This window comes from Syngnathus leptorhynchus, chromosome 1 (assembly GCF_054491065.1).
Source record: "Syngnathus leptorhynchus isolate UIUO chromosome 1, UIUO_Slep, whole genome shotgun sequence".
NCBI classification, from domain to species: domain Eukaryota; kingdom Metazoa; phylum Chordata; class Actinopteri; order Syngnathiformes; family Syngnathidae; genus Syngnathus; species Syngnathus leptorhynchus.
Window position 1 is genome coordinate 19,759,099 of NC_141195.1, and position 27,259 is coordinate 19,786,357.

At 43.3% G+C, this 27,259-nt stretch overlaps 2 protein-coding genes across 6 annotated transcripts in view; one reads left to right on the forward strand and one right to left on the reverse strand.

Annotated features, from left to right (window-relative positions):
* nbeal1 (neurobeachin-like 1) overlaps positions 1-22,629 on the forward strand; it is a 39,569-nt gene extending 16,940 nt beyond the window's left edge. For 2 of the 5 annotated variants that reach the window (XM_085929360.1, XM_085929351.1), the window contains exons 6-54: positions 2,625-2,752; positions 2,834-2,916; positions 3,330-3,415; positions 3,729-4,101; positions 4,188-4,294; positions 4,732-4,818; positions 6,029-6,112; positions 6,230-6,328; positions 6,399-6,970; positions 7,188-7,320; positions 7,478-7,597; positions 7,680-7,989; positions 8,065-8,150; positions 8,229-8,318; positions 8,448-8,625; positions 8,786-8,919; positions 10,020-10,179; positions 10,296-10,398; positions 10,475-10,634; positions 11,704-11,862; positions 11,959-12,118; positions 12,208-12,296; positions 12,532-13,137; positions 13,229-13,404; positions 13,508-13,796; positions 13,887-14,195; positions 14,277-14,426; positions 14,505-14,662; positions 14,926-15,050; positions 15,137-15,263; positions 15,353-15,501; positions 15,598-15,731; positions 15,818-15,919; positions 16,238-16,333; positions 16,410-16,534; positions 16,819-16,959; positions 17,048-17,178; positions 17,262-17,371; positions 17,497-17,614; positions 17,700-17,797; positions 18,250-18,366; positions 18,459-18,548; positions 18,648-18,757; positions 18,835-19,007; positions 19,150-19,244; positions 19,404-19,520; positions 19,925-20,086; positions 20,159-20,307; positions 20,490-21,190. In XM_085929360.1, the coding sequence (XP_085785486.1) occupies positions 2,625-2,752; positions 2,834-2,916; positions 3,330-3,415; positions 3,729-4,101; positions 4,188-4,294; positions 4,732-4,818; positions 6,029-6,112; positions 6,230-6,328; positions 6,399-6,970; positions 7,188-7,320; positions 7,478-7,597; positions 7,680-7,989; positions 8,065-8,150; positions 8,229-8,318; positions 8,448-8,625; positions 8,786-8,919; positions 10,020-10,179; positions 10,296-10,398; positions 10,475-10,634; positions 11,704-11,862; positions 11,959-12,118; positions 12,208-12,296; positions 12,532-13,137; positions 13,229-13,404; positions 13,508-13,796; positions 13,887-14,195; positions 14,277-14,426; positions 14,505-14,662; positions 14,926-15,050; positions 15,137-15,263; positions 15,353-15,501; positions 15,598-15,731; positions 15,818-15,919; positions 16,238-16,333; positions 16,410-16,534; positions 16,819-16,959; positions 17,048-17,178; positions 17,262-17,371; positions 17,497-17,614; positions 17,700-17,797; positions 18,250-18,366; positions 18,459-18,548; positions 18,648-18,757; positions 18,835-19,007; positions 19,150-19,244; positions 19,404-19,520; positions 19,925-20,086; positions 20,159-20,307; positions 20,490-20,787 (7,956 nt within the window). In that variant the 3' untranslated portion in view covers positions 20,788-21,190. The other 3 variants (XM_085929369.1, XM_085929379.1, XM_085929388.1) reach the window with 3 other exon arrangements.
* Positions 22,253-26,987, reverse strand: LOC147062549 (uncharacterized). Its single transcript, XM_085929413.1, has 8 exons — positions 26,372-26,987; positions 26,257-26,300; positions 25,555-25,743; positions 25,266-25,334; positions 24,062-25,182; positions 23,852-23,989; positions 23,368-23,479; positions 22,253-22,848 (listed from the first exon to the last, which is right to left on the reverse strand). Exons 2-8 carry the CDS (start codon positions 26,297-26,299, stop codon positions 22,775-22,777), a joined length of 1,746 nt encoding a protein of 581 aa, XP_085785539.1. The 5' UTR covers position 26,300; positions 26,372-26,987; the 3' UTR covers positions 22,253-22,774.
* Positions 26,988-27,259: the final 272 nt, after the last annotated feature.

The following is a 27,259-nucleotide window of genomic DNA, read 5'->3' on the forward strand; positions in this document are numbered from 1 at the left end:
CTAGTCGGAAACCCTAACCCTAGTTTGAAACCCTAATTAGCCATCCCAAGAGTGGTTGGAAACCCTAGTCGGAAACCCTAACCCTAGCCTGAAAGCCCAGTCGGAAACCCTAATCTTGGAAACCCTAAAAGTAGCTTGAAACCCTGGTTGGAAACCCTAACCCTAGTTTTAAAACCTAGTTCGGAACCCTAACTGCGCTTTAAAACCCTAGTCGGAAACCCTAACCCTAGTTTGAAACCCTAATTAGCCATCCTAAAAGTGGTTGGAAACCCTAGTCGGAAACCCTAACCCTAGCCTGAAAGCCCAGTCGGAAACCCTAATCTTGGAAACCCTAAAAGTAGCTTGAAACCCTGGTTGGAAACCCTAACCCTAGTTTTAAAACCTAGTTCGGAACCCTAACCGCGCTTTAAAACCCTAGTCGGAAACCCTAACCCTAGTTTGAAACCCTAATTCGCCATCCCAAGAGTGGTTGGAAACCCTAGTCGGAAACCCTAACCCTAGCCTGAAAGCCCAGTCGGAAACCCTAATCTTGGAAACCCTAAAAGTAGCTTGAAACCCTGGTTGGAAACCCTAACCCTAGTTTTAAAACCTAGTTCGGAACCCTAACCGCGCTTTAAAACCCTAGTCGGAAACCCTAACCCTAGTTTGAAACCCTAATTAGCCATCCCAAGACTGGTTGGAAACCCCTAGTCGGAAACCCTAACCCTAGCCTGAAAGCCCAGTCGGAAACCCTAATCTTGGAAACCCTAAAAGTAGCTTGAAACCCTGGTTGGAAACCCTAACCCTAGTTTTAAAACCTAGTTCGGAACCCTAACCGCGCTTTAAAACCCTAGTCGGAAACCCTAACCCTAGTTTGAAACCCTAATTAGCCATCCCAAGACTGGTTGGAAACCCTAGTCGGAAACCCTAACCCTAGCCTGAAAGCCCAGTCGGAAACCCTAATCTTGGAAACCCTAAAAGTAGCTTGAAACCCTGGTCGGAAACCCTAACCCTAGTTTTAAAACCTAGTTCGGAACCCTAACCGCGCTTTAAAACCCTAGTCGGAAACCCTAACCCTAGTTTGAAACCCTAATTAGCCATCCCAAGAGTGGTTGGAAACCCTAGTCGGAAACCCTAACCCTAGCCTGAAAGCCCAGTCGGAAACCCTAATCTTGGAAACCCTAAAAGTAGCTTGAAACCCTGGTTGGAAACCCTAACCCTAGTTTTAAAACCTAGTTCGGAACCCTAACCGCGCTTTAAAACCCTAGTCGGAAACCCTAACCCTAGTTTGAAACCCTAATTAGCCATCCCAAGACTGGTTGGAAACCCCTAGTCGGAAACCCTAACCCTAGCCTGAAAGCCCAGTCGGAAACCCTAATCTTGGAAACCCTAAAAGTAGCTTGAAACCCTGGTTGGAAACCCTAACCCTAGTTTTAAAACCTAGTTCGGAACCCTAACCGCGCTTTAAAACCCTAGTCGGAAACCCTAACCCTAGTTTGAAACCCTAATTAGCCATCCCAAGACTGGTTGGAAACCCTAGTCGGAAACCCTAACCCTAGCCTGAAAGCCCAGTCGGAAACCCTAATCTTGGAAACCCTAAAAGTAGCTTGAAACCCTGGTTGGAAACCCTAACCCTAGTTTTAAAACCTAGTTCGGAACCCTAACCGCGCTTTAAAACCCTAGTCGGAAACCCTAACCCTAGTTTGAAACCCTAATTAGCCATCCCAAGACTGGTTGGAAACCCCTAGTCGGAAACCCTAACCCTAGCCTGAAAGCCCAGTCGGAAACCCTAATCTTGGAAACCCTAAAAGTAGCTTGAAACCCTGGTTGGAAACCCTAACCCTAGTTTTAAAACCTAGTTCGGAACCCTAACCGCGCTTTAAAACCCTAGTCGGAAACCCTAACCCTAGTTTGAAACCCTAATTAGCCATCCCAAGACTGGTTGGAAACCCTAGTCGGAAACCCTAACCCTAGCCTGAAAGCCCAGTCGGAAACCCTAATCTTGGAAACCCTAAAAGTAGCTTGAAACCCTGGTTGGAAACCCTAACCCTAGTTTTAAAACCTAGTTCGGAACCCTAACTGCGCTTTAAAACCCTAGTCGGAAACCCTAACCCTAGTTTGAAACCCTAATTAGCCATCCCAAGACTGGTTGGAAACCCTAGTCGGAAACCCTAACCCTAGCCTGAAAGCCCAGTCCGAAACCCTAATCTTGGAAACGCTAATCCTAGTTTAAAATCCTAGTTAGAAATGGACGTTGGTGTTGTGTGGCTTGTACACATCTCTCGAACATTCTATACTGATTTTGAAAGTTTCAATAAATAGATACAATACATATACTGTCAACACACTTACAGTTTTACAATAACTGATCTATGAAATTGTATTTTTATCTGTGGCTGAAAAAGATTATCTGCTTTTTCATTGGCCATCATGCCATGTTTTCCATTTTATGAAAATGATATTGTAAGATATGTGGCACATTCCCTAATAACCTAATTTTTTTTCATCATGCAAGTCACTCATCGTATATATTTTTGCCTTTGGCCAATGCAGTCATTTCTGGTCACATTCGTGCAGGGGGCCAAACAATTGACTGGATCAGAAAAATCCAAATAAGTTTCTCAAGTCCATCTCTGGTTTTCCAGCTGAAGAGCAATACCAAAGAGAAGGAGTTGGTGGACCAGAGCCAAGCTGAGGAGTTTGTCCGTCATGCACTGGCATTCTGCGAGAGCCTCTATGACCCTTATTGCAACTGGAGGCATCGAATCTGCGGGTAATGTCATCCAGCCCATACAATTGCCACTAGAATTTAGAGTATGTGTCATTCTTTTCATTTTTGTTTTTTTATATCTAGAAAGCAACTGGGCACAGTCGAGAGAAGCAGGCAGAAGTACAAAGCAGCTCCACTTACTGTGGAATTTGTCCCCTTCTTTTACCGTATGTTTCTAAGCCTCCACCCACACTCTTATATATGTTTCTATTCTTCTAAAGTAAAAAAATGACTAACTTCTCTTACAACTTAAATCGTTGCCTTCAGTTTGCCATCCATGCAGATGATGATGAAGCCAGTTCGGGAATTCTGCGCATTTACATTTTGATATGTTACAGTAGTTCCCAAACTTACATCTGAAGAGTTATTCTTCAAATATATTCCCAAATAATGCTAAGATGTCCTTTACCCAAACAGAAGAGTAAGTTAATGGATAACCTGCGAATACCATCAGTGACTGTTTCATTCCAATCTGTTTTGTACACAGTCAATGCAAACAAGCACCTAGATAAAATAGATCTGCTATCTTGGTCAATTTAGGGTCCACTAATACATTGGTGTGTCCTTTTTTTTTTCCTAGAGTGTTTTCAAGAGAGTGAGCACCTTAAGGAAAGCTTGAAATGTTGTCTACTGCACCTTTTTGGTGCTATAGTAGCTGGTGACCAGGTAAGGCATCTGAAAGATTTGGTGAACAGATCATAAGAAGAATCTCTCTGCTAAATGTTTTCACATGAGCAATAATTGAAATGTGTGATTGAAAGGCGTGTTTTGTTCTGTTTTGTTTTGGTGGATTATATAAGATCACAAGGTTGTGATTAAAAATGGACAAAATGTGGAAATGGTCAAAGCAACCGAATACTTTTCAAGGCACTGTTATGTTCAGCTTCGGGTTTGCGTTTTGCAACCCACATTTATTTTCCTAACAATTTTATAAACACGGGAAAAATCCCAATCAAACTTCTTTTACTTTCCCATTCAGAAAAACGCACTGCTCGCCATCTCTCCGGCCACCATGGAGGTTTTGATCCGGGTTCTGGTGGACAGCTCCATGGGTAGCTGTTCCTCAGACGAAGGCGAGGACTGGGACAGTGAGGCCCCTGATCGGAAGGCGTGTCTGACTTTAGGCTGTTTGAGGGTGGTGGTGCAGTGCCTCCTGGCCGCCAGCTCCGACCAACGGCAAGTCGAAATCGCTTCCGTGCTAGAAAACTACTTCAAGCTGCTCAATTCAGACCCAGCAGCTGTGGTTGCTGCTCGACAACCACAGCAGCAGCAGCAGCACGCCAAAGTTCGAGTGGCAACACTAGGCAGGCACTGGGAGAGTCGTTTTGTGGCACTCCAAGTACACATGCTAGGTATGGCAATCAACTTCTTCCTACAACTGTTCCATTTTGTTCTTTCGTCACTTTATATCTTTTGTTTTCACCCCTCTGCCACACAGACACAATGAGGGACATGTTCCTTTGTTCAGACAGACCAGTTCTACAAGCCATCTTCCTCAATAGTAATTGCTTTGAGCATCTGACACGTCTACTCCAGAATAGCAAGGTAACTTCCGAGCTCATTACAGCCTGTGACCTATTCCCAAAAGAAAAACTAAAATTAAGCTTTGCTAATAGTTTCTCTTCATTTAAAGGTTAGCAAGAACGTTTGAAAAACATAAGACACTTATGAATGACGCAAAAGCTTTTTTTTTTGGTAACCTGTCTCTAGCACACTGCACTTGTTAGCCACGTTAAGTTCTCTTGAGAGTTTTTGTGTAAAACTTGTACAGAGCACGCATGGTAACTCTCTACAGCTCGGCTGGATCACCATCACTCCTCCACAGTGACCCCTACTGAGGGTCAGGTCTTCTCACCCGCTGCTGTACTCACTACATCTTTCCTCCCCAGCACTGAACTTTGCCCCATCCTTTCTCCTGCTCTCTCAACTCCTCCCCCGCCCCCCACACGCTATGCTGACATCTTGCCTGTTGTGTGTGTCAGCTGGTTAACGCTAGGTGCACGGCGGCAGACAAGGACCAGAAAGATATAACCAACAACAGGTTACTGACAGGAGGGAGAGACACTCAGGTACAACAGAGGAAGTCCCACCTCAACCTACCCCTGCCCCATTCACTATCCACCTCCCTTACCTGACCAGAAACACTGGCCACTCCACAGCAAGACCCTCACCAGACCCCGCCCAGAATACGTCTATTACATTTTCAAAGGTTTAGGCGTGCTGATTCACTAATCGTACGGCTAAATATATACTGTGCCTCTTCAGTGCTTTCATATACAATCCAGTCTTTTCAATCGTAATCTGTGTTCCACTATTCTCATTCAGCTCTTTGTACTGGTATTACTCAAAAAAGGTGCCATTAAGTTTGGAATAATCCATTGATTATGATACTCTACAGAAAGGATGATAGACTTGCTAAGGATGATAGACTTGTTAATTATTTATCGGTTGAAATACAACATACACAGAAGGACAATCGAGTGACTTGCAATTTAGATCAAATGTACAGATTAAGAAAACATCAATAAATTCTGTATCTAGGATCAACCAAAACAACAAATGCTGTGATAGCAAAAAAAAAAACAACATCTCCTGTCTTGCTGAGGAGTGACCGCTATGCCTCCCTCACAGCTTTGCCAGCCAGTAGCATATTTGTGTTTCTTCCCTCCCCTGTAAATATTGTCTTTGAATTCCATTGGAATGCTATCATTTTGGAGTAGTATGTGTCATCCCAGAGTTCAAAGGTGTGAGGGAACGTGGGCTCATTGACATTTTCAACACAGTCCCACTCCAGCTGGTCCAAAGTTCAAACTGTTTCCGGTTGCATGTTTTATCCTCTTGAAACATCCGGCGAGGAATATTGCACCTGTTGGGACAGAAGCAAGGACAGAGCTGGGAGGAGATGTGTTTGTTTTCCGTGGTTTGGCTTTTGGTGTGTGGGCTTGCATGTATTCTCTGTGTTTGTTGTCAGCTTTGCGTCTTTGTGCTTACATGAGTACTTTTTTCTTTTTCATTTCTTTGTGACTGAGATTTTACTTCTTTTCAAGGTAACCCATGCAGTAAAAACTTTGATCCCAGCAGCTATTCCAGTTAGTTCTAACCACTGATGATGATTTTACTCATGTTTTGCCACTTGGATCAAAACCAAAGACTGCTACCTTTTCACCCCATAATTTTAATTCAGTAAATAAAATATATTTTGTATGGGTGTGGAGTTTAATTGTCTGCACATTTTTACATGGTGTATGTATTTACAATGATGTTGATTTTTTTTTTCAGGTGATACAAGGACGGTTAGACTCACTTGCTGTAGCAACTATTAAAGCCCTAACCACAGTGATGCATAAATCACCAGCTGCCAAGGTATTGAAATTTTCCGAGGAAGGAAATGGAAGAAACTTGCTGTGTCATTTTCTGTTGGTAATAACAGAAATCATACATAAATAAAAGCAATGTATTTTTTTCCCTGACACCTCACAGGAGGTGTTCAAAGAAAGAATTGGTTACAATCACTTATACGAAGTCCTCGTTTCGCTCGGCCAGCCATCTCGACATCTCCTTAAAGAGCTGATGAACATGGTGAGGCTATTTCTTGTTTTGTTGCTCCTGTCCGTTGTAATCAATTGTGTGTCTTTGGGTTCACGTGTAGGCGGTGGAGGGCGAGCACACGTCTGTGGGCCTCTTGGGAATCAGCAATGTTGAGCCTTTACTTTTGCTCATCCAGTGGCTGCCGGAATTAGACTCATCCGAGTTGCAGATTTTTGCTGCTGACTGGCTCTGTCGACTTATCTGCCTCAATCAGCAGACACGCACTACCTGTGTCAATGCCGCCATGGTCTTGAGAGCGCTGGCTGTTCTCGAGTGCCACCGGCGGCTACATCGAGTTTGTGCAGAGAGCCTTTTGCGTCTGGTTGGCTCTCTTGGCTCCCAGTCCCTAAGTGCCAGAGATCTTCTTAGGCTCCTGCACCTGCTCAGACCTCCAGAGTCCAGCCAAGCGCATCCTTATGTGGGACCTGCTCTGAAAGCTCTCTTAGCCATGGTACGTAAGCAGGGTCTGGAAAGTGCAATGCAGTACTTTGATCTCTCGCCCAGCATGGCTGGCATCGCTGTTCCAACTGTGCAGCGCTGGCCAGGCTCTGCCTTCAGCTTCCTAGCCTGGTTGTCCCTGGACCAGGATCAGTTGGGTCCAATTAGCAAAGACAAGAGGAAGCAGCTCTACAGGTTCGTCAAAAAGAACATTTGGTTAAAAAAAAAAACTGAGATAACACGATTTTCAAAGACATCGAATGAGTTGTTTTGACAATTGATAGTCGGGCAAATATTGTATTTGAGAGGACAATTCATAAAGCACACGGTTTATTTACTGAGTGGGACATCCCTAACAAATACCACATTAGATTAAGATTTTTTTATATCCTTTTTTTGTCAACCTGTGCAGCTTTTTTACCTCGGGAGGAACGGGGTTTGAGGCTTTTATTAGCTCTGCGGGTCTGCTGGTGGTAGCTGTTTGCACAAAGAAGGAATACGTCACAGTCATGCTGCCCGACAACTGCTTCTGTGACTCCCTCTGGGTGAGTGACATGTTATTACTGTACACTTGGTATAGCAAAAAAAACTGGAATGATCTCTAAGCACTTTGTCTGCCTTGTCAATAATGTCTTGTGTTAGAGATAGCACATTAACAGAGAGGCAGTATAAGTCCGGGTTTACTGTTATTCTTGTCAACAGCACAGCATTGGTGTGGTGCACGTACCCGGAAAGAGGCCATTCGGGCAGAGTCTCGTTTACATTTATGTGGATGGACAGCAGAAGCTATCTGCCCCCCTCAAGTACCCCACCATGTCTGAGGTATGTATTTATCATCATTATTCACAAAGTATGATATATGAAATTGGGATTCGACGTGATTACTTACTGATGTCTCCCACAGCCATTTACCTCCTGTTGCATCGGCTCAGCGGGCCATCGGACCACAACTCCGCCTCCCTCGCAGATCCCTGACCCCCCCATCTCATCAGCCACCTCACCCAGCACACGTTCCTCATTGGGTAGCATCCTTTCACCACACACCTGGGGTGGACTACTGAGCGGGAAGCCTGAGTCTGTGACAAAGCTCATTTCAGCAGGGACCCAGGACAGTGAGTGGGGGAGCCCCACATCTTTGCAGGGTCAGCTGGCAAGTGTCATAGTCTTCCATGAAGCCCTGCAGCCCAACCACATCAAAGCCCTCTGTAGTGCTGGTAAACAGAGATTATATAGCTGGAGGACTTTAAAAAGTCATTGTAAATAATGTTGGATGACATGTTTCTATACAGGTCCAAACTGTGTGTCTCCTTTAAAAGCCCAAGAGTCAGAACTTGGTGACCTTTCAAGCAAACTGCTGCTGCATTATTCACCAAAGGTAACTTTTTCCTATTAAAAATAATTAGCATTATATATATCTAGGCTCACGTAAACTTAAGCCAAATTTTGCCAACAGGCTTGTCAAAACCCGATTTGTCTTGATCTTTCCCCCAACAAACTGCACGGACGCCTTACTGGGAAGAAAGTTGTTAACTGGGACATTAAGGTGAGGCCATCACAAAAAGGCACACATGCAGGACACCGACCCTCGAGGACCGGAGTTGCCTACTCATGCATGTCATTCTTCCACAAAGCATACCGTGCATGTTTTTATTGGTTTCTAAATCTTTGACAGGATATGATCAATTGCGTAGGCGGGCTGCAAGTGCTGTTCCCTATACTAGAACAGCTTTCACTCATGACCCCTGATCAAGCGAATAGTGACGCCTCAACTGGGTCAGATTTCATCACCCCAGATGTGACCACTCCGCCTGATGGAGAATGGGTCATTCTCCCATCAAGCAGAGCTTCGGGTATGTTTGGCACCACCCTGTAAATAAAATTCCAAAACACAATGAGTTAACAAGCATGCAGCAGATGAAATTTAATAATATATATATATTTTAATAATATATATATATATATATATATATATATATATATATAATAAATATTCTTGATATATTGTATCAGAAGCACGTCTGGAGAAGAATCTGGTGGCTACCTTCTTGTTGGTGCTGAAACATTTTCTACAGAGGCATGCTATAAACCAGGAGAATCTGCTCCACTCGCATGGTGTCGCTACTTTGGGAGCTTTGCTGCAGAAGGTGTGTGTTGAGGCTAATTTCTCACATTCACAGTAATGTCTGGGAAGCCCGGCAAGGAATGCTGGCGCTGTGTGCAAAGTTCACTAGCTCAGTGTGTGATCAAAAGGTCACTAGGATCAACTTAAACTGTTGTGTGACTGAAGCACTTGTGGACACTTTAATTCTACGACGCGTTTGCTAATAGGACACTCTTTTGTCACCATATTCAGACAATACAGTGGATTATATTTTAAGACAGGAGGAATGAATAAATTAAGTGATCATAAATTGACTAGTGAATACAAAGAATGCAAACTCTGGCTGAGTCCAAATGTCCACCCTTATCCCCTAAACCCTCATTCGTTATATAGTCCCACTGTCACGGATCGGAATGGAGCAGGGCGACCAAATGCAGCTTGGACCTGGATTTATTGAGGAAAAAGTTAGTTGGAAGAGAGGATAAGGGGAACAAACTAACAGAACCGGCAAATTGACATAACTGACCAACCGACAGACTGGCTTACCAAAACGGACTTGACAACGACAAGAACCAAAAAGACATCAATGATCTGACAGGAAGTGACACGCGGACAGGACTTAAATACGAGACAGGTAACGAGAGGCAGGTGACTGTGGTTAGTACATGGATTGTTAGTTGACACAGGAAGGGAGGGGCGAGTACACAGACGACCAGAAACCATGACAACCTACATATAATAACACAACCGGGGACGAATCGTGACACCCACACTATATGTGGCATTCGAAAGTAGTTCCCTCGTTCTGCTTGGTGATTCGGACAGCCAGCTCACTACTTTTCCCTTCGTTACATATCAGATGATCACTGTACGTGTTATTATGAAGCGGTGCATGAAGATCTCTGACTATTTACCTTTCCAAGTGTATTTTGAGTGAGCTCAATTTTTGCTCCCTGGACATTTGGACACCCCTACAAAATGGTGTAACCCCTGAGTGATGCACTATGTCTCAAATAATATGCACACAGCCTGTTTTGTTTTTTTCCAGTGAGTTCCTGGTGCGATGTTTTGGTCAGGGTTAGTTGTGATGTGTGAATTAATATACAGGACATTGTATATTTTAAATGTGCTGTATGTTTTCAGCTTCCAGCAGGACACATTGATGTCAATGTGCTTGTAGCTATGCAGCTGCTGATAGAGCAGGTGACTTATGAGAAGAACCAGGGCCTGCTGCAACAACTTCATACGCATCTACTGTTCAACTTCAACATTTGGAACAAAGGGGACTTCCCTTTACGTATAGGTCAGATCTCAAAACTGAAAGAATACATTTATAAATTTCAAATCATACATTGGGGACATTTACTATTACTTTTAGCAGTTCTGAGTTTTCATGTTTTGTTTTGTTTTCTTTGGAAGGCCATATACAGTACTTGACCACTGTCATCAAAGACAACAGGAAGCAGTTCCGGAAGAAATATGGAGTCCGATTCCTTTTGGACATCATACGTCTCTATTATGGGTAAGATTCAGTTTCCAAACTTTATGGCCAAACCAGTCCTAACTGGCAGAATATTGAAATCAGCTTTTCACTATAGGAAAAACAGTAATAAAGAGAGTGACCTGAGTGAAGATGACATTCTGAACATCCGTACATCGCTCTGCGACCTCATCAAGTACTACATCAGCAAGGGCGTCTCCCAGGAGGAAATGCACAGCATTATTGGATACATTGCTGCCATTGGGGACGAAGATCAGGTAAGAAAGTGCATCCATTCATCCTCCATCCATTTGTCATCATTCGGGTCACGGCTAAGGTGGAGGCAAGTGACATTCATATGTCCCATTTTAAATACTGCAATTTATTCCATGTTTGTCTAGCACCTTAACACTATGGACTATGTTAAAACTTATGAAATGATGTGTAGCACAATGCCCAACATCTTATTCATAGTTGTCCCACTCCTACATTATGGCTGAATTTTGCAATTAATTCATTCTTTCAAGAAATTTTGAAATATTTACAAATATCATAAAGGGCTCCTTTTCTAGAACTACAGTAACATTTAATGGTTCTTTCCTTGGTCTTTTCAGCACTTCACACAAAGTTTCAAAATCACCTACTAATAATAAACATAAAGAAGATAAAAATCCTCTTTTTGTCTATATGTGAAATCTGACCATTGTGTAGCCATTTGTCTGGGGGGGTGAACTAGAGTCCCTCAGTGGGAGGTGACGAGGTTACGTAACCACTTTGCTACGCCTCATTTATAAGAATAATAAACAAAATTCAATGCAAGCATAAGCTTGATTGATGGTTTTTTTTTTTTGTTGTTGTTGTTGCGTGATAGACTGGGTCCCAATGGGAATTACTGCAGAAGTGCCTGCACAGGAAGTTACTGGCTCATTTGACGTTAGGCATCCTTTTTCTCTCATCTTCTTTATTATTTTCAGGCATTTTCTTCTCTGTAACGATAAACATTGCGGCGTTTAGTTAAATTGACTACATATCATTCAGGCTACTGATTTACAGTTGTGCTCATACGTTTACATACCCTGGCAGAATTTATGATTTCTTGACCAATTTGCAGAGAATATGAACAGTAATACACTCGCAATTATGGTTAGTCTTTTGATAAAGCCATTTGTTATCAAACATCTGTGTCTGCTGTGTCCCCTCAGCCCCCAATGCATTTCAATGAGTGTCAATTTTACACAGATTTTGGTCCCATCCACTGCAAATAGCGGGTTCCACTGTAATAATATGTCAAATGAAACATGGCTTCTCCTATCAATGACTAATCTTGCTGATATTTTTCTCTTGAAGATTTGTGGTCTCTTAGAGATGTTACTCAGCCTCCTTCAAAACAGTCCATCCAGAGACCAGCTCTTTCTGCTCCTCTTTGAGCCCGGAGCAGCTGACTCCTGCTATGCTCTTCTGCTCAACAATAAACACTCTGACCGCCTTCGAGAGCTTGTCTTCAAGGTGGGTTACAGCCAGCTCCATCTGAATACCAACATTTCCACCATTCATCTCAGAACTTGTATAATTTACTCAATCTTTATTCCTACCTCTGCACAGCTGTTTGAACGCATGTTGCGATGTGACCGCATCTATGAGAAAAACAAGCAGCGTTTGAGGCTGAGGGAGGCGGGCTACAACGGCCTGTCACTGCTCTTTTCCGATCTTCACATCACGCCAACTCTTATTCGTTGTCTCCTCAATCAGGTCTTGCACACAGGTCAGATTTTATTTTCACTATCATAATAATTGATGTAACATAGGAAGACAACCAAGTGTAACCTGCATGTGTGTGTTTATAATATGAAGATCAAGTGGTGAACTACAAGAATCTGATGGCATTAGTTCAGCTCACTCATCGAACTGGACCCAGAGTACGGCTCATTGTCTGCAAGAGGGTGAGGAAGCACAAATAACTTCCTGTGACCCTTAATTCTTTTTTTTTCATAGCAAGACAAATAGGACAATTGTATCAGGCATCTTACTAATCCTTAATTGACATAAAAGATTAATAACATCTGAGCAACTTTTTAGATGTCACAGACCCCCCACCCGTGACCAAAAAAAAATAACCCTCCAAAAATTACTCTAAAATCTTGAAATTTGCATTTTAATATTCCTCTTCATGTTTAGGTGTTCCAGCTTCTCCAGTCCCAACAAGATGCTGGTTGCCAGATTTCCAAGCAGCAATGTTGGCAGGACACCCTTGCCCGACTCTTTCTGCGAGGCGAAGGCTCATTGCCATCGCGAAATGCGGACACAGTCAGCAACTGCAGCCTGGACTTGAATCAATCTAGCGGAAGCAATAATAACCGCCTGGAACTGCCGCTGCACCGTAGAACAAGGGCGAGCAGCGCCGGGCGCTTGGACCGCCCCGAGGACGACTGGCTCAGCATGGGCGACAATCGCTCTGTAGACAGCCTGGAAAACGGCGATGTCATCTCACTACTGGACACACCGTCATCTTCCGCTTCAGCTGAGCCACAAGGCCAAGTCAAGCCCTGGCCAGTGGGAAAATCTGGAGGCTTGACGCTTGATCTATCTCACCTGCAAGCCTATGAAGCCTTGGAGAGTGGCAACCAGACCCCTGGCAGTGTCCCCAGCACACCTTCTCCATCAGAAGCACCGAAGCCCTTTCCAGGCACCTCTGTCGTATTAGATCAGAGCGCCCCATTGACTGAAGACACCTTTCTCTTCAGTGACAACATCTCCCTCGGGGAGTCCCTCAATAATTCTGAGGTCATAATAAAGGTTTTCAGGAAAGCTTACATTGAGGAAATGAAAGCGATTCTTGTAAATGTATTTATCTTTATCTGTCATTGCCTTCTAGCGGGCTGAGGAAGAATTGTGCAACATGTTGCTGGACATACTTCACTGTGTGATGTGGCGTGGAGTTGAAGGCTCTGATGATTCGGCATGGCTGGAGCGTGGCCAAGTCTTTTCAGCGCTCAGCAAACTGGGAACGGCCAATGAGCTTCTACTTCCTGTTGACCAAATCAAACTCGGGTATGTCCTTTACCAGAGTGTTGACACTACTGCACAAGGTTACATGCTTTCACATGCAGGTTTGGTAAACATGTACCCTCTCCTCTGTGCGATCGCTTTCTAGTCTCATGGAACGTATGTTGGAATTGGCGGTGACTGACAATCGTGAGGCATCTGCCGCCACCTTGCCTCAACACACGGAGAACGCGGTCCGCCTACTTCACATAGTACAAGATTTCTTGCAAGCTGAGGGCCTAATCAACCCAGCACTGTGGACTGAGAAGGTGCTAGAGGAGACTGTGACATTGATGGACTGTCTCATGGTGTGGTATTCTGCTGGCACCCAGTGGTTCCAGCTTTCTCAAATCGGACTGAGATTGTTGCTCGGCTTCATGGCGCAAGAGGACCCAGAGGTGAAACATTGTCCTTATTTTGTTTTTGTCAGTGATTCCATTTAACACCTTCTGTCATAAAAACAACTGTTATTTTTCCTGGCATCACAGGTATGTGCAATAGCCACTGCCAAGCTCAATTTTATTCTCCAAATGAAGGAAGTATCTAGCCAGGATGAGGCCTGCTACCTGCTGGGCAAGGTTGAGTGCATCCTGCGGCGCTCTGTCCAGGAGAAAACAGAAGAAACATACTCATTCCTGGTTCCTCTGTTACGAACGCTCCTGTCCAAAGTTCACCGCTTGCTTTATATGGAGCTACATCTACCCCAACTGCCTGATACCAACGGCAGCCCATCTTTCTTTGAGGACTTCCAATTATACTGCAACTCACCCGAGTGGCGTGTCTATCTGGACAAATATGTACGAGACTGAAATGCGCCGTGATGTATTTGAGCGGATGAGGATGACAGCGTTAGTGATGTCTTTTCAATTTATTTTCAGATCATTCCGTACATGAAGCAGTATGAAATCGAGACCTTCAGTCAGGGCCATGAGAGTATGGCGCTCTACTGGAAGGAGTGCTATGAGGCCTTCATGGTCAGCCTGCATAGGAGAGAGCGAGAAAGAGGGGAGAGCAAGATCTGCTTTCAGGTTAATTGGAAAGATTCTGTTGGATTTGAAGGAAAAGGAAGAATCGCACTGTACTAACATGTCAGCTTTATACTCCAGGAACACTTTGTTGAGCCATTCTCCCGCCAAAGTCGTCAGGAAAACCAGAGGTACAACAGCATGTTAAAGCAACAGCATAGCCAGAACAGCGCCTCTCTCAGGCAATGGAAGGCAGCTCGGCGGGGCCTTGTTTGTGAAAGGGGGCCCTGGTCTGAAAGGTAATAAGTGATAATAGTTTGCATTTCTTGTTTAGAAATAGCCGACCACAGTCTAGTTGGACGTCATCTTTTTTTTTTTTTTTTTTAAATATCATTTTGCAAAATTGCTCATGAATAACATGCATGGCCATTCAAACAGAAACTTGTCTTGAAAGTATTTGGCAAATTCGGAATTATATGGTGGCGGCGAATGTGACCACTGAAGGAAAGTTGATAGCGCATTCATACTAAAGACGCAGCATCCTTTGACCTTTTTGTAACAGGCAGCCAAAGAGGATGCATTGGAAGCTGTCCAGCGCAGAGAACTTTTCCCGCATGAGGCTGAAATTAATCCGTAATTACAACTTTGACCCTTATAAGGAGGCCAGCGCCCTGCGAGACAACCTTGGTAGGACACGAAATCCCATTATTGATTTGGATATTCTTATAATATCTTTTCTTCTGTAATATTTCGACATCTGTGACTTTACTCAGGTGTTCATCATCAGTTTGTCAACCCGGAATCTCTGCTGCTGGAGGCTGTGAAGCAGGTCAAAGTCACCAACCTGGAAGATGACATCTTAGAGCTGCCAGAGGATGATTTGGCGGCAGCAAATAACCAGTAAGTCATTTACCCGAGCAGTAGGGGCACAATTGAAGCATAGTTGATTGTTTTAGTGGTTCCATTATATTTTTCATGTTGTTTTAAAGGATGGAAGCAGAGGAAGCAGGTCAAAAGGAGAAACTGATTCTGTGGGAAGACTGTCAGCTGGTGACAGTGGTCGACGTGGTACCCGGCCGCCTGGAACTCACGACCCAACACATCTATTTCTACGACGGTAGCCAAGAGAAGGACGAAGGTGTGTCTGATTCTGTTGTTCTTTTACAACTTAGCGAGTAGATTGTTGTTATGTTTGTTGAACACAAATCATGATGTACTTCCATGTTTACTGAAGGTGTGGGCCATGACTTTAAATGGCCACTGAGTCAGATCCGTGAGGTCCATCTACGTCGATATAATCTGCGACGCTCCGCCCTGGAGATCTTCCTTATTGACCAAACCAACTACTTTCTCAACTTCAAGAAAGAGGTGATCTACCTGCTTCCTTAAACGTGTCTGACCTTCACCTCTTGATAACTAGCAATACAGTAGCTGCCCTGTTTTCCAATTTACAGGCAAGAAATAAGGTGTATGACCGCATGTTGCTCCTGCGATCCCTCAGTCTGTATGGAACACGTTCTCCACAAGAGCTCCTTAAGGCCTCTGGATTAACACAGGTCAGGACCTTCATTGTACAGCAAGGGTGTCAAGCTTATTTTTGGTGCGGGCCACTTTGTAGGTCCGGTTTCCCTCAGAATATCATTATGACAGTGAAACCAAGTAAATGTTTAATCATTTCATCATATTATCACAGATTACACAAAATAATGAGACATTTCTAGCTTTGAAATGAGACAGAAATCGGACCTAATTTGTATTAACGTAAAATGATCCGGCCTTTGAGCTATGATTCCAAGTTTTAAAATAGAGCATTGATCTTATTTGAAATTCCAAATATAGTATGTCATTTCCCTTTTGGCTCAAATTTTCCACAGAAATGGGTCAACCGGGAGATTTCCAACTTTGACTACCTGATGCAACTCAACACAATTGCCGGCAGAACATATAACGACTTGGCTCAGTATCCAGTGGTATGTTCCTTAACCGAATACATGACTGGTAAAGGATCTGCCAGACAGTTTACCACCCTTGTACCTTTCTTAATAGTTTCCCTGGGTTCTGGCAGACTACACCTCCAAGGAGCTGGACCTTTCGGATCCCCTGGTATTCAGGGATTTGTCAAAGCCAGTGGCAGTGCAAAACAACCGCAATGCTAAAGCTGTCCGAGAAAAGTATGTTTTCACGATGTGTACTGTGCGTCGATGGAAAATATCTACAATATATTATACAGTTGCACAAAAACATATTAAAATTGCATTTAAAACTAGATTTCGGCATAAAGCAAGAAAATAGGATTTTCTTTTCATTTAAGTCACAAAAATAGACGCAGTCTGTTTAATCTGTCTATTTGTCTGTCTCTGTCTGTCTGTCTGTTTAATCAATCGAATCAATGCACTTGGTTGGTGTACGATATATATTGGTATATTTTCAAGAGATTTTCTCTCCCGTCTGTCAGGTACGAAAGCTTTGAGGACCCAACGGGAACTATCGACAAGTTTCATTATGGCACTCACTACTCCAGTGCAGCTGGTGTTATGCACTACCTGATCAGAGTTGAGCCCTTCACCTCCCTGCACATCCAACTACAGAGTGGGCGGTAAGATGGTCCTCTCAAACACGGTTATAATATTCATCATTTGTAGCCGACATGTGCTGTACGTCATCTCGTCTCCGATTGTCTTCAGGTTTGACTGCGCCGACCGTCAGTTCCACTCTATTCCGGCAACGTGGCTGACTCTCATGGACAATCCCAATGATGTCAAGGAACTCATACCTGAGTTCTTCTACTTCCCAGAGTTTCTTGAGAACCACAATGGTGGGTTTCTCTAAGAACTCTTAAGATGTGATCAATACGATTTGAGTAATACCCTCACTCCTTTGTGCTCTGCTGTCAACTAGACTTTGACCTCGGTCGCCGGCAGATAACCAAAGAAAAAGTAAATGATGTCATTCTGCCCAAATGGGCCAAGTCTCCCGAGGACTTTATCTATAAACACCGCAAAGCCCTGGTGAGCTTTTTGTCCTAGTTCATGTGCTCCTTGACTGCACTGCATTTTGTCATACAAGTATGAAATATGGAATTTAATACTTATTTCAAGGCTTTATTATTTCTATGTCTGTGTTGCTGTGACAGGAGTCTGAATATGTGTCAGCACATCTTAATGAGTGGATCGATCTGATCTTTGGTTACAAGCAGAGGGGACCCGCCGCGGTTGAAGCACTCAATGTTTTCTACTACTGCACATATGAGGGTAAAGTATTCTGAACGCTCGTCACAGTTTAATTCTCTGAAATTCTTTGCAGTCTCAGTATGTTTCTGCTAACTTGGCTTTACAGGAGCAGTAGACCTTGATGCCATCACTGATGAAAAGGAACGAAAAGCCTTGGAAGGCATGATCAGCAATTTTGGCCAGACACCCTGTCAGCTACTCAAGGTTCAGAAACACCCTAAATCAGTGATTCCCAACCAGGGTTCTGTGAGAGATCGTCCAGAGTACCACTGGAAATGATCATAAATTTACTCCGTTTCTCTGAAAACTCCGATTTATTAATTACAAATCGATCTTTGTTTATCTCTTGAAGCCAGTGACGTATAGTGAAAGGCACAACAATGAAATGCTCTTCCATTAGATGGCAGAAAGTACAATAAACCTGTTGCCATTTTATATCAGAATAAGTCATGCACTCCTGAAAGTTGCATTTCATTAACCAATTCAGATGAGCTCCTGATTATTGCTACATTTTTGATTTGTGATACGCTGTGGGATTTTCATAAACATGTCAAACGGAAACACTGCCCTTGATGCATGCTATGTTTTCCATAATAATGAGTAAGCACATGTATTTCATTTTAACTGCATCTGTCTATGTTTGTGTGCGAGACTAGGAGCCGCATCCAATTCGTCTTTCCCAGGAGGAAGTGGAGAAGAGGAAGGCTCTGCTGGACTCGTGTCCTCTGGTCATGTTTGAACATCTCACCAATCTTAAGTCTTTTTTTGTCGAGGTTTGAACTTTGCCATCTTCCCGTACTGTTGAGCATTACTCTACCACGTCTCACATTGGAAACCCCTACCCGCATCTTTCTGTGTTTTGCAGGGCATCAGCGATAACGTACCACTGGTCAAAGCTATTGTTCCAAAGAATCAGTCCCACTCCTTTATCAGTCAAGGGAGTCCAGACACAATGGTTAGCATCGCAGCCTACTTCTTCTCCATTGCCTATTTGTTTTTGAATTCCTTCACTGCAGACTATGAAATTTTCCCTTCTGCATATTTTTTTTTCAAGGTGACTGTAAGTCAGAACTGTCTGTTTGGGACCCATGGGTGGCTGCCTTACAACAAGAACCTCTCCAACTACTTCACCTTCATTAAGGACCCCACGGTGTCCCATGCCAAGTGAGAATACTGCACTTGCCACAAACAAACACGCATGCAGCCAATCGAGAAAAATATGTACAACTCATTGCCTGTAGGACCCAGCGTTTTCTATCCGGACCCTTTGCTCCTGGTGTGGAGGTAACAACAAGGCTGTTTGTGGTCTCGCACGATGGAAAGTTGCTCTTCAGTGGAGGTCATTGGGACAATAGCCTCAGAGTCACATCACTTGTCAAGGGCAAGACTGTCGGGCAACACATCCGACACATGGGTAATATCATTTATGTAGTAGACAGACGCGATTGAAAAATGATGGAGTCTACCTCCTTTTTTTTTTTTTTTTTTGGAAAGCCATTCTACTGGATGGTACCAACCTATGTGTATTTCTCCTCGCTTCTCATATCCCCATCCAGATATTGTAACCTGCCTGTCAACAGACCATTGCGGCATCCACCTCATCTCCGGCTCCAGAGACACCACCTGCATGGTGTGGCAGGTTCTCCAACAGGTTCAAGCATCACTGGTCCTACCTCATCACATCATGAACCCAGCTAGTTTATCGTATTTATTGCTAAAGCTTGTTTGTCTGTGAAAATGATCCAAGTAAATTGAGAAGATATTTTGACTGGCATTCTTCACTAATTTGAACTGTTCTCTCTTCCTATAGGGTGGTGCTCCAATAGGTCTTCATCCTAAACCTGTTCAGGTGTTATACGGCCACACAGATGAGGTGGTCAGTGTTTGTATCAGCACAGAGCTGGACATGGCTGTGTCTGGAGCACGGGTGAGGATTAGCTCGGAATAAAAAAAAAAAAAAGGGCATTCTTTTGTTTGAAATTTTTATACCGTTTTTACATAACTAAATCAGTATTCCTTGTTCAACATGGAAAACACGGTGAATTATCTTTCTCCATATCTCATCTGAGGTCGATAAAATATTGAGGATAAATTAGACACAGTACCATCTAGTGTGCAATTGGTTGCTACTGCAGTTTTATGTTATCAAGTTATCAAGTATGTTATCCTCTATGTCCAAATTTGGTCCATTTCATCTTTTTTTATACTATTAGTCAGTCTCGATGTGGGTATGTCATTGAACAATAGAAAGTGTTGAAAATACGTTGCTGTCTTTGATAATGCAATGTTAATAGCTCATCAAACATTATGGGGGCTTCCTGTGTTTGTCAGGATGGGGTCGTAATCATCCACACAGTGCGCAGAGGTCAGTACGTGCGTTGCCTGCGACCGCCGTGCGACAGTTCCTTGCCGCTGTCTGTCCTTCACCTGGCCGTGTCGTGGGAGGGTCACTTGCTGGTCCACACCTGCCTGGAGGGCAAAGCAACACTCAAAGTATGTACAGTATATTGCTTGAAGAAACATCCGAGAGATTGTCAGCTAAATTGTTTTTTTTTTTTGTTACAGGACAAAAATGCTCTACACCTTTACTCTGTGAATGGGAAACACCTTTGCAGTGAACCTCTGAAGGAGCAAATGACTGATATGTGCGTTTCTGGGGAGTTTATTGTTACCGGCAGTGAGCAAGGTTACTTGTCCATTCGAGACCTCTACAGGTAAATCCAAACTCAATCATGTTAGTACAAAGAAATGCAATATGCTTCAAGACACTGAGTGAACTTAAGCATGTTCTGATCCTCAACCAATTTTCTATTAAGAAATAATGATAAACAGTAGCAACAGCATTGACTTGCCCTTCTCGATGCGATCAAGTGAACACCTTTGTGGTTCTCTGCAGTCTCTCGTTGTGCGCGGAGCCCATGGCCATGCATGTCCCTGTGCGCTGCGTATCCGTCACTAAGGAGCAGAGTCACATCCTGCTGGGCCTACAAGACGGCAAGCTGATCATCGTGGGCGTGGGCAAGCCGGCCGAGGTAAAGAACTCGCTGAGGAACTACATCGCTCAGAGCCTGGAGGGCTCGCCGCTCATGGCTTCCCCCTTGTTGGCCCCCCTTCGAGCTCGCTCGCCTACTCGCCTACTGCATCAGCGAGACCAGCTGGTGTTCAGCCCCACCTCTGTCATCCACAAACCATAGCAGCTCGAGTCCAGTTCTCAACTCAAGAGTTGGATGTTGATTCGAGTCATTAATTTAAAAGTGCTGCTTTTGCAAGCCATATTCCACCAGAAGATCATTTTCTTCTAATAATGCAAGCTGGTAATATTGCACTAACCTAGATGTTTATTTTGATGTTGAAGTCATATGTACAAAATGTGCTTATACAGTAGATTTCAAAATATCCTCAGAGAATATATTTTGTTGTGCATAGCAACATAGCGAAAGTTTGTCCAGACAGACATAATTTCACAATTTTTATTGATTGCTTCACTAGCACAACTAATCACTCATCATAAATCATATCCCCTTCTCTCCCTGTTTCTTTTGGCATTACCTCACCCCCCCCCCCTCTTCCATCCTACCCCCTTTCCTTCACTTCCTCTACCTTGGCTCCTCTCAGCTACGTTCAGGCCACATCACACGGAAGCTGTGGGGCTCCACCAAGAGGCTGACCAGAATCTCCTCGGGGGAGTCCGACATGATCATCTAACATGAGCCATTCGTGTCCCCAATTCTTAACCCCGCCCTGCTGCCCCGCCCCCTTCATGGTCATCCTCCATTTGTGTCATTCACCGCACCGCCATTGATGCTACCTTGCGTAATTCTGTCTCATCCAAGTGAAATGTGCTCAAGTTTCGTTGCTGTGGACTGACCAAATGGCGCTGGCGCTGTGGTTCAGATCCAGAAGCATCTGCAGCTTGCAGCATCACACCACCTCCTCATCTTGTCATATTTTCAAGTGACCTTTCCGTGTCCCTTCTTTAGTTTGCAGAGAGGTCCGCCCTCGCCTCAAAAGTCATGTGTTGAGACAACTCACTTAGAAGACCAAAACTCTTATTGTGCGTTTCATTGAACTTTTTTGTTTTCCACCAAATGCATGTAAGCAGCCCCGTAGCTTGGCATGTGAAGTGACATTTTGGAATGTTGAGTTCTAATGGCAGTAGATGAAACGTCTAAAGAGAAAACAAACTGTCTGTTTATTGAATGTTTTGAAGTTACTAAGAACACTTGTTTATAGGAAACGTAGCAATTTGAAATCGCTCTTTTGTGATACGGTTTAGGAATTCTCCAAGGGCTCCACCAAATGTGATTAGCAATACATTGTTGGGTGCGTGTCTTCTTTTGCCATCGGCGTACACCTTTTTGTCTTCCTGCAGCCACCCTCTTACCCCAACTGTTAGCCGTCATTGCTTCAAATATATTTTTCGTTTTGAATCACACTACTTGTACTTCCTGTTAACAAAATATAATTAAAAAATGTGTTCTGTTTTAAATCACACTACAAGTCCTTCCTGTAAACAGGGTACAGAATACACCAGATGTTTTTGTCGATTTGGACACTAAAAGCCACAATGTAAAGATTCTGTGGAGACTGTGATCCAGCTGTTAGTGTTTCTAAGTTAAAGTGTCCCTCAGACACGGCTGTAGTTTTTTGATCCTGTAATTATTTTTTTTCCTTCTACTGACATTGGAGCTGCAAGACTTCCGACAAACGGAGTGCCTTTATCCGAGGGTGGTTCTCATTATTTTGTTTAATTCCTGAGACAAAGTGACTTAAGTGACTTAACTGTGTTGTATCCGCATCATTTTCTGACTGTCACCAAATGCATATTTGTATATCTGTGATTATTTATGAATGCAATATAAATATGTAGTGTACAGCATGATTTTTATTATTTCTGTTTATCAAATGTACTTTTTGCACTTTCCTGGTACTGATATTGTAAGGAATTGTTCCCTAATCTGTACATACTTGCTTTGTGAACACACAAATGAAACATGATCATTAAAGTGTTGTCTGGATTCAGACCTAAAAGTCAACATAATGTGTGGCAGTTTCACTCTGAAACCTTATGCAGAAGTGTGAAGAGGGAAACAGGTGTAGGATGCATTTATAGTTTTAATAACCATAACAATGTGCTAGTGTTGTGAAGAAATGCCAAGAGGAAGATGTCAGCGTGGATTTTTATGAAGCGATTTGGTACGAGCAGATGGACGCTCTTCTCAGATCGCAGTCAGCGGCTGTCCACCAGCTTTCATCTGAAAGACACAGTTAGGGCATATGAGGCAACAGGTTGTGTCACCATTTAGTTGCTCTTAGCACTGCAGTACAAAGACTGATTGACTTGCACTTTATCAATAGCAAATACTGAAAGTTATCTGAGGCGGTTCGATTAATCTTTAATTAATAGTACAGCTCAAAGTGTGACTGTGAGGTCAGCAAAACTGCCTCAAAGACTTATGCAATCGCATCAAATCATTAGTAATATTAAGATTGAAAGTCTCCAGATTTTAGCTAGCATCTGTAAGGGCATAAAATTATATTTATTTCAAAACAGATTGCAACCCAGACTAATAGTTTGCTTCTGTTGAAAAAAAAATATATATAAAATTGTACATGAACCTCTACATAAAACTGCTCTGACATCATTATAATCTGCTATTGTTGAAATATACTGTTCTTTATTTACTCTTGATATGTGCATTTGTCAAACATTGGTGGACATGAACTTAAACTTGGTACAGGAAAATGTATGATGCCTGTGTTTTGTGTCTCACCCATCTTGAACATCTCCACACAGACGGGCTTGTCCGTGTGAATGTTAGGTTGACCGGGCATCCAGTCACTGTAATTCATCTGTGAGCCATCGAGCCATGAGGCCTGCTGGTTCTGCAGCATTTCAAATATTTATACATTGTGACAATCCATTCTACAACCAATATTATATTCATGAAATATGAAAAGGCATGTTCATATTAGTATCGTTATATTCAATGATACTGACTACACAGTGTGACAAGTCAGTGCTACAAGAAACATTTACTTTTAAGTCCAATGGTCAATGTTTGAACCAAGGTAAGAATAACACTGTTCTGGAGATAACGTAATCTGACGAGACTATCCTTGGCCTCCATTCAGGGTTACCATGCCACATTAATAAAAACTGACAGGAGACATTTTATATCTCATTAATTGAGGTCCATTTACTTAGTTCAGTGCACGAGTATGTATTCAGCGTTTGCTGGATCAAAAGGGACTTGCCTTAACCGTGGCCCCCAACCACGTCAACTGTGGGCTGCGCTCACCGCCGTTGGTAACCATGGAAACCAGGCGGGAATGAAGGTCGGCACTTGTAACAGATGCCAGCTCAGCGTTTGGGTTACGAGCTTTACAGAAATCCTGAAGACAAACCGTGCAAATGGATCAAATAAAAAGTAGACACAAAAATAAAACAATGTAAAATGTAGTCACCTGTGCTTCTTTGAAGGCTAATGGTGTTGGGTTGAACTCGTAGCACTTTCCATCAATGATCTCTCCGTTACACCTCTGTGTTTGGAGCCTGGAGATGGAACGGTCAGCTTCCTCTCTTAAGCCACGAATGACTGAGTCTGTAGGTTCAGTTCCTTGTCTGAAACCAGCTGGGATCGGCATGAGGGGTTCTGTTCCCTGTCTGAAACCATCTGGGATGGACATGAAGGGTTGGGTTCCCTGTCTGAAACCATCTGGGATTGGCATGAAGGGTTCTGTTCCCTGTCTGAAACCATCTGGGATGGACATGAAGGGTTCTGTTCCCTGTCTGAAACCATCTGGGATGGACATGAAGGGTTCTGTTCCCTGTCTGAAACCATCTGGGACGGACATGAAGGGTTCTGTTCCCTGTCTGAAACCATCTGGAATTGTCAAGAAGGGTTCGGTTCCCTGTCTGAAACCATCTGGGACGGACATGGAAGGTTCTGTTCCCTGTCTGAAACCTTCTGGAATTGTCAAGAAGGGTTCGGTACCCTGTCTGAAACTGTCTGGAATGGGCTCAATTTCTAGTTTGAAGACACTCCTGATAGGGTTTGTAGGTTCAGTTCCCTGTCTGAAGCCATCTGGGATTGACATGAAGGGTTCAGTTCCCTGTCTGAAGCCATCTGGGATTGACATGAAGGGTTCGGTTCCCTGTCTAAAACCATCTGGGATAGAAATGGAAGGTTCGGTTCCCTGTTTGAAACCATCTGGGATAGAAATGGAAGGTTCCGTTCCCTGTTTGAAACCATCTGGGATAGAAATGGAAGGTTCCGTTCCCTGTTTGAAACCATCTGGGATAGAAATGGAAGGTTCCGTTCCCTGTTTGAAACCATCTGGGATAGAAACGGAAGGTTCCGTTCCCTGTTTGAAACCATCTGGGATAGAAATGGAAGGTTCCGTTCCCTGTTTGAAACCATCTGGGATTGCCACAAATGGTTCGGTTCCCTGTCTAAAACCATCTGGGATTGACAAGAAGGGTTCTGTTCCCTGTCTAAAACCATCTGGAAGGCGAGAAGAAGGTGAGGGTTCCTCAACTCGAACCCAACCACCTCCATTCCTCTGCGCTGGCACATCCATAGGGACTGAAAGACATTTGTCAATCAAATTATGCATTTCAGAGGAAATCTTACTTTATATTAATACTCGACATTGATTTAGAAATTACCCTCATCTGCTAGCCAGTGTTTTGCATCCACCTTTCCCAGTCCCTCTCCAAGAAGGTTGTTGGTCAAAGCTACAGATGAGCAAGCATTCAGTTAAAGTCCATGTTGAATAAGTTGAACAATATGTAGACCAAAGTATTGAGACAGGCCTCTTAATCCAGGCAACAAATCATCCAGGGGTAGCTTTAGCTCACATATTCATTCGACATTCATACACTATACGCTTCCAATTTTGTGGGAACAGTTTGTGGGAAGACCCAAATAATTTCGTCTATCTGGTGTATGTTGCACCTGTCATCTCATTGATGTGGTCCTGCACCAGGCCGTTGTCAAAGAATCTCTTGGATGGCTCGGTTCCTTGCTGAAAGCTATCAGGAACATGTCCGACGATGTCGTTCTGCTGTGAGCCATCAGACAACCCGAAGGGCGAAGACACCTTGGGCAATGCTCTCAGAGGTGCGATGGGGGCAGCTTGCAGTCCTGTGGCAGAATTTAATTAAACTGTGTTCGGATTGAGAATCCCTTGTCAGGAATTGACTACAGAATAGGCTTTAAAGTAAAAATCGCACTTATTTCCAATTGAACAAATAACCTTTGTTAATGATAGATAACGAAATTAATTTCTGCCAAGTGCTCTACTTTGATAAGTGAGCACAACTGTGTTACGTCATGCTATAAATCAACTGTCACAATCTAATCTCAGCACAGACATTCAGGAGGTCAATTGCTGTGATTGCATAACTGTACAGTACGCTGTTGCAATGCCAGGGAATTAATTATCATAAAGATAATATTGTGATTATAATATTGTTCCATCATTTCACTTTATTTCGTTGGAGCCAGAATAATCTACGAACCACATAGCACAGTACTATTTAGGGCTTGTCCTCATTTGGGCTGTGGGTGAGCTGCAGCCCAGCCCAGCTAATTTTAGGCAACTAAAGACATGAAAATGTAAACATGTTCTTCCATTTCCATATTATGGTTTCTTACCTGACAATGTCAGGAACAGCAGCAACAGCACTGACTTGGACATCCTGTACAACAAGACACACAAACTCCATGTAATGCAAACTTTTAGAAGAGTCAGCAAAGGTGGGTTCCTTACCTGATGTGGCACCGATTAACAGCGAGCAACTCCCAAATGCAAGAGGCGAAGCATAAATAGACTTGTGCCTGGGTCGTAAATGCCAAAGCAGCCAATGGCAAGTGACATTTTTAATCATGTTATTGGTTATCTTCCATATTATTTGCACTTTGCCCTTTCTGTTTAATGCTGATGCAGCAGCAACTAATAACAACGGTTTGTCTGTCACATCAAAGTGCCAGGAAAATTCACATTTTAATTTTCCAATGATGAAGGTTTTGCTGAATACATGTAGGAAAGTTGTGGGGTTAAGTACCTTCACCAATTTTAAGAACTCCTGCTCTAGAAATTGTCCTCGTTTGTGTTTAAAAGACATAACATTGAAAACATTTGAAACCAAACTATGCAACATACGATCCTTGCAGATTAATTGATATATTATTAATTATCAAATTAATTATCACAACTGCTTGTCACGGATGAAAGCAGGGCGACCAAGAGCAGCTTGGACCAGGAGAACACAAACTAACAGACTCGGCAAACTGACATGACTTAACAAAACGATAACATGATTGACTGACTGACTGAAACAGAATTGAAAACGACCGCAACCCAAAAGACATAACGACAACAACGATCCGAAGAGGCGTGAGAGGCAGACAGGACTTATATACACGACAGGTAACAAGCGGCAGGTAAGAATAATCAAACTAATCATGGGCACACAGGAGGGGAGGGGCGAGCACACAGACAGAAACCATGACAACAGACACATAGTGGAACGGCTGGGGACGAGACGTGACAGTTTTAAAGATTGTTTTATATTTAGCAGCAATATAATGGGGACTTGATTCACCATAATAACCCTGTTTCTGATTTATCAAGAAAGAATTAACAGATCATGATGCC

Coding starts and splice junctions, on each gene's coding strand:
- LOC147062549 (XM_085929413.1), bottom strand. CDS start 26,299: ATGTCCAAGTCAGTGCTGTTGCTGCTGTTCCTGACATTGTCAG. Junction 25,744..26,256: donor GCTGTTCCTGACATTGTCAG/GTAAGAAACCAT, acceptor ATTCTGCCACAG/GACTGCAAGCTGCCCCCATC. Junction 25,335..25,554: donor CCACATCAATGAGATGACAG/GTGCAACATACA, acceptor GCTCATCTGTAG/CTTTGACCAACAACCTTCTT.